The following is an 11,562-nucleotide window of genomic DNA, read 5'->3' on the forward strand; positions in this document are numbered from 1 at the left end:
CAGGGACCCGCAGGCCCACGGTCCAAGTCGCAGTCCGGGAGCACAGGCCTCGCGCGCGGGTCAGCGCTCTCGCCCCGCCCCCGAGCCCGCCCCGCCCCGCCCTTCTTTTCGCATTGCGGGGCGGCTGGAGGTTGGCACTGTGCCCCTGTACCCCACGTGGCGCTCGGTCAGGGCTGGGGGTGGGGGTCTAGAGAGGCACATCCAGAGAGAGGTCTCCCCTCCTCCCCCCCAACCAGGGCCGGGCTGCGGCTGCCTCCGGGAGGGGTCGTGGGTGGCTAGGCAGAGAGGGCTGCGGGAAGGGGTGACGTCAGGGTGAGTGGGCGCCCAGGAAGGGGTGTGTGGGAGACCGGGAACCAGAGAGGACGGACCCGAGCAGGTCGAGGGAGAAGACAGGACAAGGGGAGAGGAAAGAGGAAGGAGAAAGAAGCCGCTACAGAGTGGGGCTGCAGGCCAGGGGCATTAGGGACTGCTGTTGCCCCGGGGAGCTAGGAGAAAAAGAAGGGGTCGTCTAGGGACAGGGGGGCTGGAGTGCAGCGGAGGAGGGCGGAGAAACAGGGCGGCGAGTGGGAGACAGAGGGTGGAGAGAGAGAGGAGAGGAGACTGCGGGAAGGGGAAAGAAGAGCGGACTCATAGAAGAGAGGCGACCAGAGCGATCTCAGAGTGGAGACAGTCAAATAGAGAGAAAAAGGAAGAGAGAGAGAGCTAGAGGCAAGCGAGTGGCCCGCAGGAGGGAGGGCCAGGGGTCGGGATGTGGAAGGGCAGGAACCAGGAGGCAGTCATCGAGGGGACAGCTGGAGAACTGGGGGGACCCGGGAGCTGGGGTCTGGAAGGGGCAGCAGGCCTCCTGGCCCGGGCCTCTTTGCCCATGTTTCCATGGCCACTGCCCTTAGGCTCCTCGGCTCTCACCGTGCTCCTGGGAGCACTCACTTCTCTGTTCCTTTGGTACTGCTACCGCCTGGGCTCCGAAGACATGCAGGCCCTGGGGGCCGGGAGCCGAGCTGGAGGTGTTAGTGGTGGGCCTGATGTTTGCTCTCAGGCTGGCCCAAGGGGCTCTGGGGATCCTGGGGAAGGACCCAGGGCAGAAGGTCTAGTCAGCAGGAGGCTTCGGGCCTACGCCAGGCGCTACTCCTGGGCTGGGATGGGCAGGGTGAGGCGGGCAGCTCATGGAGGCCCTGGCCTCGCAGGAGGGACGGGGCTCCTGGGCATTCAGCGCCCAGGCCTACTTTTCCTACCAGACCTGCCTTCGTCCCCCTTTGTGCCACGCGACGCCCAGAGGCATGACGTGGAGCTCCTGCAGAGCAGCTTCCCTGCCATTTTGCGGGACTTTGGGGCTGTGAGCTGGGACTTCTCAGGGACTACCCCTCCGCCTCGGGGCTGGTCCCCACCCCTGGCCCCTGGGTGCTACCAGCTCCTGCTGTACCAAGCAGGCCGGTGCCAACCCAGCAACTGCCGCCGGTGCCCGGGAGCCTATCGCGCACTGAGGGGGCTGCGGAGCTTCATGAGTGCCAACACCTTCGGCAATGCGGGCTTTTCCGTTCTCCTGCCCGGGGCCCGGCTTGAGGGCCGCTGTGGACCCACCAATGCCCGGGTTAGATGCCATCTGGGTGAGTCTATCCTGTCCACAAACCCTTGCCTCCGCATTTCCTCCTTCCCCACCCTCTTCTCTGTCATTGGGTCTCTCTGCACTATGGTTCCTTCCCATCATGCCTTTCTTCTCAGAATCTTCCCCAACCTGGATCTCCTGAGTTTCATTTCCATACAAGCTATCCAGTCAGTGGCGACTTGCAGTGTGTTCCACATCGACTCTCACTCTTCCCCCCAACCCCCTTTTCTTTTAATTGAAAAGAAATCCTCACTGTAAGTGGTTACTGTTATTTGCCCTGAAGAGAAAATACTCAGAAAACCAAATTTAAACTGTAAAAAGAGAAAGCCTTGAGGGAAGGCGCGGTGGTGCATGCCTGTAATATCAGCACCTTGGGAGGCCGAGGCAAGAGGATCCCAAGTTTGAGGTGAGCCTGGGTTTTGACCTTATTTAGTTTTAGGGAGTGTAGTGAGATACTCTAATCCCTTCCCTACTCTCAATTTGTTTCTTTTTCTTTTCTTTTCTTTCTTTTTTTTTTTTTTTTTTTTTTTTTTTTGTTTTTTGAGACAGGGTTTCTCTGTGTAGCTTTGCGCCTTTCCTGGAGCTCGCGCTGTAGACCAGGCTGGCCTCGAACTCACAGAGATCCACCTGCCTCTGCCTCCCGAGTGCTGGGATTAAAGGCGTGCGCCGCCGCCACCACCACCTGGCCCCAATTTGTTTCTTGAGACAGGGTGTCTCACTATGTAGTCCTGGATGGCCTGGAACTCTAAATTTAGACCAGCTGGCCCCAAACTCAAAGAGATCTTCCTCCATCTACCTCCGGAGTGCTGGGATTGAAGGTGTACACCATTACATTTGGCCTACTTTACTTAGGCTTTTTCATTGATAAGTAACGATGTTAGTGGGATGTTAGGTAGATTTTCTTTCTAACGTTCTAAAGATTCAAAGAAAACCAGAAAAGAAGGCAGCTCTCTGGCTGCTCCCTGCAGATACCATGCACATGTTAGACTTTCAACCTTAGTAATGTTGAGAAAACTACTCCATCTTAAGGACTTCTCCAAATGCCACCTTCTGGAATGTCATTTGCCATCAGAGTTGGCTCGGTTCTCTCAGCACACTTGACTGAGATCCTGGGGTCAGGCTGGAGTTAGCAGTTATACCTCATGGGAGAAATGCCCAGCTCATAGTAGGTTCTGGAGCTGAACTGACAGTCCAGGAGACTGCTCCGGGGAGCTTTTCTCCAAGAGGTGGTTCTCACAGCAGCACTGCAGTCAGCATCCTTCAGACAGGCGGTGTTGTGAATGTACTCCTTCCAGTCACCTTTGAGACTTGGCCTGTAAGGCCCACTGAGTGGGTAGGCCCCTTGAGCACAGGCAGGAGTGGTAGATGCCCATTCTCTCCTCACAGGCCTGAAGATCCCCCCTGGCTGCGAGCTGGTTGTTGGTGGTGAGCCTCAGTGCTGGGCTGAAGGGCACTGCCTCCTGGTGGACGACTCCTTCCTGCACACAGTGGCTCATAATGGTAACAGGACTCACATTTTGCTGGGTTGGGGTTGAGGGACCAAGAAACTGAGGAGTTCCAGCCAACCTTAACTCAGTGGCACCATTTTGGTGCTGCACAGCCTTGGGCAAATCAGTGTCTCCAATCACCTATGGGGCATCTGCCATCCTTACCAGGTGATTGCATATGGTGACTGTCTGTGCTCCTGTCCAGCTCTTGCTATGGGACCTCAGGCATTTACTTAACCTTATGTCTCAGATAGGTGGTATAAACTGCCCACTTCAGGCACACAGAGTTATCAACATAAAGGGTTAGGACAATACTGGGCGTGGTGACGCTCACCTACGAACTCAGCACCTGCACTCAGGAGGCTGGTGTTGGAGAATGGTGAGTTCAAGGGCTGGGCTACATGATGAGACTGGCCTTAACTGAACAGCAGAAACACTGGCTCAGGCCTGGCACTGACTGCTTTCCTCAGTGCTCGATAGGAACACCTTGGCAGAGAAGTACTTGATATCTGTCTCCATCCCTATGTGCCTAGGATCCCCCGAAGACGGGCCTCGAGTGGTCTTCATTGTGGACCTCTGGCACCCCAACGTGGCTGGGGCTGAACGCCAAGCTCTTGATTTTGTCTTCGCACCAGACCCTTGAAAGAAGCTGTTCCCTTCCGGCACCTGAGCTGGGGTGATGCTGCTCCCGGGAGTGGTGGTCAGGACCTCCTTTCCCGAGGGGGTGGCAGGGTGTGACTTACTCAGCCAGCACTGAAATACAAATTCTGAATCCTCTCCTAACTCCTGACTCCTTCCTTCCCAGTTACCAGTTCCAGGTTAGGGCTTAGGGCAAAGGCTCATGTTTCTACCATGCTAACAGTCAGGGATCTTCTTATCCCTCACCCAAGAGGCAGCAGCAGACTCTTAGTTCAACTTTATTCCAATAATTTAATAGAAAATTAAAATAATAAATAATATGAACCAGATCAAGATAGCCAAGCTGGTACAGGTCCAGGCCAGCCTAGTATAAAGTTAAGGAAGTAGGGAGGACAGTGAGGCAGGAGGGAGCGGACTGCTCTGTGCAATGGTGGAGCAGCTTGGAATGTGGCTGATGATACTAAGGTCTCCACACGTTTTCAATGTATTAACAGAAGAGAAGGGAAGTCTGCGTCACTCTAGACTAGATAGTAAGAGACAGACAGCAGAACAAGGATGTGCAAGAGGGGTGGATGCTGGCTTTCTGAAGAGCCCTGCCTAGGGGAATGCTGGAATGTACCGTGTTGTTAGCAGTGAGTGGCAATGACTGGAAAGGGCCCCACTGAACATAGCATGCAATGAAGGGACAGAGGGAAGACCCACGACTTGGCCAGCAGAGCCGGGGCACAGAGAGGGTCCCAGAAGCAAGAGGAAGGCAGGGGAAAGATCAAAGGTCAGTCCTTGAAGACAATCTGTTGGCCGTGAGGACGCTCATCGTGGGTAATATGTCGACGGACATGAATCCTCCGGACACGATGCTCTCGGTTCTCTTCATCATCCCCTCGGCCTGTTCCACCACCTCCAGCTGCACCCCCTGTGGCCTCCAGGAGAGCTAGATCTGGGCCACGGGGAGTCTCATAAATCAAGATGTTCAGTGTCTCCTCGAAGATCCGAGCCTCTGGGAATTCCACCTGCAAAAACACCAGCAATCTGTAGCTCCTACCCTCTGGCCCAGTCCCACAGTCCTTCCCCAGTGGGTCTTCTGTGGGCTCTCTCTCCTCCAGGCCCTGAAGACAGGCAGTTATCCTTCTCTGACTAGTCTCTTGGAGTGCTCATCAGCTAACAAATCCCCAGACTGTCACTATCCAGGGTTGTTCTAGGCATCAGGAACACAGCAGTGACAACAAATGCTTGCCCTCAGCATGCTGGAAGTCTAGGGGAGAGCACACTTCCTAAACCACACATCAAGTCAGATGATGACAGTTTATGGGAGAGTTGGAAGGAAAAGGGTGAGAATGGCCTTTCCTGGGAGTGTTTCATCTTTCAAGAGGGAGTTCAGGCAAGGCCTTGCTGGGAACTCGAGAGAGGGAGGCAGATAAAGAAAACCCACGAGGAGCAGCAGCAGGGAGTGCGAAGGCTTGATCAGGAATTTGTCTCAGATGACAAGACAGAGTGATGGAGGGAAACGGAACTATAAAGTAGGAAAAGTGCATTGTGCTGGGCAGTCTTGGAAGACTATAATGAACGTAGCTTGCCTTTCCTTCTTTACAACACTGAGGATTAAACTCAGAGTCTCAGGCATGCTAGAGATGTACCCATACCCTTATTTGTTTACTACTGAATTAATTATTTGAAGACAGAGTCTGACTAGGTTGCCCAAGATGGCCTTGAACTTGCAGTCCTCTTGCACATGGCCAGCCAGTACAACTGGGTGAGACTGCCTCTCAGTTAGGTGGACTTACAGGTGTACACCCCCACACCTTCCCCTTAAGCTACATCCTAACAGTTTGTATCTTCCTAGCTTCCTAATTGCAGAAAAACCTTCTGGAAATTGAGGTATCTATTCCATGCCTTTGATCAATGTTTCTCAGTACTTCCACTAAGTGACAAGTACCAGGCTAATACCAGCTAGGGGACATCGGCCAGGAGAAGGCACAATACTGCTCTGCAGGCACTGGTCTACCCTATACTACAGCGCTTTGTCCAGCTAAAAAGGGAGTTTGACCAACTTTGTCTGGGGCAATAGTATTGAAATCTCATGAGCAAAGGTGTCCAAAGAGAAATGATGCTTGGCTTGGGTCTGAAAGCATAAGTTCATTGGCAGACAGGGAAAGGGAAAGATTCCTCAACACACACACCAGAGGAGGGACTTGTACTCTGCTCAACCTGTTGTACCTGTGGTTTGGAGTCTGGGGCAGTGCCTAACACAGATTGGGTACTGACTGGTCAGTGGTGGCACATGAGTTTAATCCCAGCACTCGGGAGGCAGAGGCAGGAGGAGGATCTCTGTGAGTTCCAGGCCAGCCTGGTCTACAAAGTGAGTTTCAGGACAGCCAGGGTTACACAGAGAAACCCTGTCTCAAAAACACAAAACAAAAACAAACCAACAAAATCAACAACAACAAAAACCAACCATGCTCTAAACAACAAGGCCTGGGGCTCAATCCCCAGCACCAAATCAAAACCAAAGAAAACAGAACCTGGCTCTAATCTTACAGCCTCATTTCAAAGGTAGAGAAACAGAGATCACTGAAGTGAGACCTACCCAAGCTATTCAACCACGGCCTTAGAACTCTGGCCCTTGATGCTCAAAGATCTTGCCCTTGCCTGACTCCTGATTTGCCTCTGTCCAGGGCCCCAGTCCTACCTCCCATCCCTCCTTGATCCCCTCTGACCTTGGTCTGCTTCTTCTCTGTAGCATAGACTATGGAGGTGCAGCACACTTCGGCGATTTTTCGGCCCTGCCCGTAGAAAGACCAGCAGCAAATCTCGTCCCCCAGGACGTCCTTGAGGAAGAGCAGCCGCCCATGGAAGCGTAGGGCTAGTTTGTCAAACAGCTCGATGTTCTTCAGTAAGTTGTCATCTGAAGTGCTGAGGACCAGGGTCCAGCAGGCCTTAGGTGACTGTCTTCTCTCCCTCAGCTCCCCCCCAGAGGGGCCCAGATTCCCAGCACTCCAGTCCTACCCAGCAAGGGACTTCCAACTGTGTAGGCCTCTCAGAAGGGAAGCATTTGCTGAGCAAATCACTGACCGCATGGCACAGAGGTTCCTGGTGCAGGCTTTCAGCCAGGCCATCACCAGGCACTCCAGTTTCACTACATTTTAACTGAGCAACATTAAGCAGGTTATTTTATCCCTTGATGCCACAATATCATCTCTAGATGGAGATCAACACTTCCTCAGACCGTTGGGAGAGTGGATAAGTCAACAGACACACTGAGACCAATCGTATAGGAAATAAGGAGCTAGCCTATGCCAACCATTATCACAGTCTTGGCCTAAACCTCATTTACTGATGGCAGGTGGCACAGCTGGAATGGGGCATTCAAAAGGCAGGCATTCTGGAGTCTCTTTATGTAACCATAATCCTCTGAGGGACAGGAGCAGAGCCCTGCTCACCCTAGGACTCTGCCCAGTGCATGAGCACACCAGACACCCACGTCCCCCAGTAGGTGCCCACTACGTGAACACGCGCAGACACACCCACGTCCCCCAGTAGGTGCCCACTACGTGAACACGCGCAGACACACCCACGTCCCCCAGTAGGTGCCCAGTACGTGAACACGCGCAGACACACCCATGTCCCCAGTAGGTGCCCACTACGTGAACACGCGCAGACACACCCACGTCCCCCAGTAGGTGCCCAGTACGTGAACACGCGCAGACACACCCACGTCCCCAGTAGGTGCCCACTACGTGAACACGCGCAGACACACCCATGTCCCCAGTAGGTGCCCACTACGTGAACACGCGCAGACACACCCACGTCCCCAGTAGGTGCCCACTACGTGAACACGCGCAGACATACCCATGTCCCCAGTAGGTGCCCACTACGTGAACACGCGCAGACACACCCATGTCCCCAGTAGGTGCCCACTACGTGAACACGCGCAGACACACCCACGTCCCCAGTAGGTGCCCACTACGTGAACACGCGCAGACACACCCATGTCCCCAGTAGGTGCCCACTACGTGAACACGCGCAGACACACCCACGTCCCCAGTAGGTGCCCACTACGTGAACACGCGCAGACACACCCACGTCCCCCAGTAGGTGCCCAGTACGTGAACACGCGCAGACACACCCATGCCCCCGCGCTCACCTGGTATAGGAGTACTTGTTGTTACTACGGTTGTGTAGAAGTTTCACCACAGGCTGCAGGGGAAAACCCAAGGAGGATGGAGTCAGGAGACCAGGAAAGGACAGCAGCCTTCAACTACCCTCCAACCCACAGGGCCCCAGGGCCTCACCTTGGAGGTGCTGGCCAGGAGCTGCTGTTCTTCCCGGGGTGATGTCACTGTGGGGATGAGGCACAGCGGGGGCAGGTTCTCCCTTTTTTGCTGCAGAGGAAGTGGAAGGTGATTAGCAGTACAACCAGTGTTCACTCACTCCCCCCTTAAATAAAGGCCTTCTGAAGCTGCGTGGGGGTTGAAAACACTCTTTAGAGTCTCTAAGGCTCACAGCAATGAGACCACTCCAGATTTAGCTTTGGAAATCCCCACACTGGCTGGGCTTTGGTGCCCTCCCTGCAGCTCTACCCTTACCCTGCCAACCTGCTGTTCCTTAGACACCCAGCTGTGCCCTCCTGGACTCTGCACTGGTCAGCCTGCCTGGGGTGTGCTTCACTGAGCTGTGTGCAAGGCTGACTCTTCAGTTCTCAACTCAGCATGCTGGCCCCCACAGCGCCAGCCCCGCTCCAGGGCCTCGCTACCATAGCTTCCTCGGGCTCAGATTATTGGTTCCTTTTCTTCACAGTACTTAGGTCTGCACTGTTTTTATATTTATGGTCTTCCTGAGGACTGTACAGGTGATGATCAGTACACATCTTCTGAGTGAAGAAGCCTGGCTGAGTACAAGGGGGCTGTTTATTTCTGCAGGGCTGGGTGTTGAACACAGGACCATGAGGGAATACCAAGCAAGTATTCTACCCTCACTGACCTATACCCTTCACCCTTTTTAAAAATTAAGATTTAATTTTTAAAATATTGAGACAGCATTGCTAAATTGCTCAGGCTGACCTTGAATTTACAATCTCTTGTCTTAGCCAATAGTGGAGCACACCTTCAATCCCAGCACTTGGGAGGCAGATGCAGGCAGATCTCTGCAAATAAGACCAGCCTAATCTATATAGTAACAGCCTGTCTCAAAAAAAAAAAAAAAAAAAAGAAAAGAAAAGAAAAGAAAAAGAAAAACCTAAACAATCGTGCCTCAGCTTCCCAAATGTTGGAATATGCCAGATCATGTCTGTCTCTAAAAGTACAATTCTGAGACAAATTACAGAAATTATTTTTTGAGAGTCCTGGGTTTTTGGTTTTTTTTTTTTTGTTTTTGTTTTTTTTTTTTTTAAAGTTTTTTGAGACAGGGTTTCTCCATGTAGCCTTGCTGTCCTGGAACTCACCATGTAGACCCGGCTGGCCTTGAACTCAAAGATCCGCCTGCCTCTGCCTCCTGAGTGCTGGGATTAAAGGAATATGCCGTCACCTTAAGAGTTCTGTTTGCTCATTTGTTTGTTTTGAGACAGGGTTTCTCTATAGTTCTGGCATGGCCTCAAATTCATTATGTAGCCCAGGCTGGCCTTGAACTTAGAGATCCACCTACCTCTGCCTCCTGAGTGCTAGGACTAAAGGTGTGTGCCGCCATGCCCAGCTAAGAGGGTTTTTTGTTAGTTACTTTGTTTGGTGTGTGTGTGTGTGTGTGTGTGTGTGTGTGTGTGTGTGTGTGTAAATTAACATGGAAAGACAGGCATGGCAGCAGGTGCCTTAAGGCCCAGCTAGAAAGAGGCCGAGTTGGGAGGGCTGCTTAATCTTGGGAATGTGGGAGCAGCCTAGACAACGTAGTAGACCCCACTCTGAAATAAATCACAAATGGAAAACAGTACACCCGTAATCCCAGGAGGCAAATGTTGAGCACAGCCACAAACGCAGGCTAGCTTGGTCTACACAGAGAGTTTGAGGCTCTCTAGGACTTTGCATCAATATTGTCTCAAAACAAAAAACAATGAAAAGCCAGGAGTGTGTACAGCTGTAATCAAAGCACTTGGGGGGCAGAGGCAAATGGTTATCAAGCTTGAAAGCAGCTTGGCCTACTTCAAAAGACTATCTCAAAACAAAAAAACAAACAACAGAAGCATAAAAGTCTGCCATTACTAAGTCAGTTGAAGCACCCTATAAGACATAAATACACACTATGAAGGCAAAATACCGGAATCAGTTTGGTGCAGAGACAAAACTCACACCAAGGCACACAAAACCTGGAAAGAGATGAGTGTGCACATCTGAGAACTGAGGAGGGGTAAGTTCAGGGAGCAGGGCACATGTGGGCTGTCTGCCACTGTGTAACAAATAGCCCCAAACATCATAGCTTAAGTTAACAAAAGGAATATGATTCTTTTCCTGTGGGTCAGGAATTCATTCGGGAGCGGCTTAGGCCCTCTGGCACAGGTTCTCCCAGGAAGGGGTGCAGAGCACCAAGGATCTAACCTTTACCACCCGGACCTCCCTAGGTCTGCTTGAGTATCTTTACAACAGTTGGTTTCTCCAGAGAAAACAATGCAAAAGAAGATGAAGGTCCCGTTGTCTTTATGACTAGCTTCACCACTGGGGCTGACTCAAGGCTGGCTCCATTGTCGCCTGCATGGATTCACACGCAAACAAAACAAAAACCAAACACACTCCTAAGAGTCTCCAAGTTTCACCCATTACATTGGCAGCGCAAAGCACAGAAAATCTACACCAGGTTCAGGTTGGGATGGGGCCATCTGGGTATAGTTCACCAATTTCAGCTCATGAAGCACATTTCTTTCTACTTGAAGAGCTGTGAACTACAGGCATGTCGTCTCCTCCAGTGGCCCACTAGAAATGTCCTTGTTCAAGACAACAAGACAAGACAACAGGAGGCACACAGAAGTCACTAGTCCTGGAGTTTGCTAGTCACTGGGACAAACATTGGGAACCCTTTGACGCCCACACCTGACCAGTTATGACTCACACGGTTCCGATGCCCAGAGCTATCATTCTTTTCCCAAGAGATGTTCATAAGCCCGGTTTCCTCAGCCTGCTTCTCAAATGCTAAGTTTCACTGTCTAAACCCCTCTTTCACTTCGGCTGTGCCTGCCCTTTAAGTCCGGGTGATGTCCCTGCCAATGTCTTAAATACTTATTGTCTTCTAAGTCTTGGGCCTCATGTCGTAAGAGAAAAACCACACCTATAACCTCTACAAAAGAGCTTTTGACTACTTTGGGCTTGTAAACAGGCTGCCGAGAGGCACCACATCTTAAGCTGCCTTTTTAAAATTTTTACTTTTTCTTAGACTCATCTCATTGTAAGGCCCCTGCCTCTGAGTGCTGGGATTAAAGGTGTGCCCATCAGGACATCAAAATCTTAAGATCCTTAGAAGAGATGTCTGTCATTTGGGTGAATGTGGTAGCACATTCCAGTAATGAAGTTCTTAGAAGCTGAGGCAGGAGGATCATGAGATCAGCTTGTGCTACAAAGAAAGATCCTGGCTAGGCAGTGGTGGCTCATGCCATTAATCCCAGCACTCAGGAGGCAGAGGCAGGTGGATCTCTGTGAGTTTAAGGCCAGCCTGGTCTACAAATCAAGCTCCAGGACAGTCAGGAGTGTTACACAGAGAAAGCCTGTCTTGAAAACCAACAAAACAACAAACAAACAAACAAACAAAAGGAAGGTCCTGCCTAAAAAACAAAGTGCTAGTAATGTGACTGAATGGGTCTCTGGGTATCTCTTTGGGGACTTCTGGAGTCTGAACAAAGAACTTCACAATCACATCCTTGAA

At 51.7% G+C, this 11,562-nt stretch overlaps 2 protein-coding genes across 2 annotated transcripts in view; one reads left to right on the top strand and one right to left on the bottom strand.

Moving 5' to 3' along the window:
- Window positions 1-748: 748 nt before the first annotated feature.
- Window positions 749-3,746, top strand: Asphd1 (aspartate beta-hydroxylase domain containing 1). The gene is made up of 3 exons (XM_059250994.1): window positions 749-1,604; window positions 2,990-3,103; window positions 3,624-3,746. Exons 1-3 carry the CDS (start codon window positions 749-751, stop codon window positions 3,731-3,733), a joined length of 1,080 nt encoding a protein of 359 aa, XP_059106977.1. The 3' UTR covers window positions 3,734-3,746.
- Window positions 3,747-4,000: 254 nt separating this feature from the next.
- Window positions 4,001-11,562, bottom strand: part of Kctd13 (potassium channel tetramerization domain containing 13) — a 17,567-nt gene continuing 10,005 nt past the window's right edge. The window contains exons 3-6 of the mRNA XM_059266633.1: window positions 8,019-8,108; window positions 7,871-7,923; window positions 6,444-6,639; window positions 4,001-4,739 (exon numbers count right to left, since the gene is read on the bottom strand). Coding sequence (XP_059122616.1) covers window positions 4,503-4,739; window positions 6,444-6,639; window positions 7,871-7,923; window positions 8,019-8,108 — 576 coding nt within the window. The 3' untranslated portion in view covers window positions 4,001-4,502. The remainder of the gene's footprint in view (window positions 4,740-6,443; window positions 6,640-7,870; window positions 7,924-8,018; window positions 8,109-11,562) is intronic.

The sequence above is a fragment of the Peromyscus eremicus genome, chromosome 1 (genome assembly GCF_949786415.1).
Source record: "Peromyscus eremicus chromosome 1, PerEre_H2_v1, whole genome shotgun sequence".
NCBI lineage: Eukaryota > Metazoa > Chordata > Mammalia > Rodentia > Cricetidae > Peromyscus > Peromyscus eremicus.

What these genes read in the sequence shown, in the direction of transcription:
- Asphd1 (XM_059250994.1), top strand. Translation starts at nt 749, where the DNA reads ATGTGGAAGGGCAGGAACCAGGAGGCAGTCATCGAGGGGACAGCTGGA. An exon ending in CCGGGTTAGATGCCATCTGG is followed by an intron (nt 1,605 to 2,989) that starts GTGAGTCTATCC and finishes CTCTCCTCACAG; the next exon opens with GCCTGAAGATCCCCCCTGGC. An exon ending in GCACACAGTGGCTCATAATG is followed by an intron (nt 3,104 to 3,623) that starts GTAACAGGACTC and finishes CTATGTGCCTAG; the next exon opens with GATCCCCCGAAGACGGGCCT.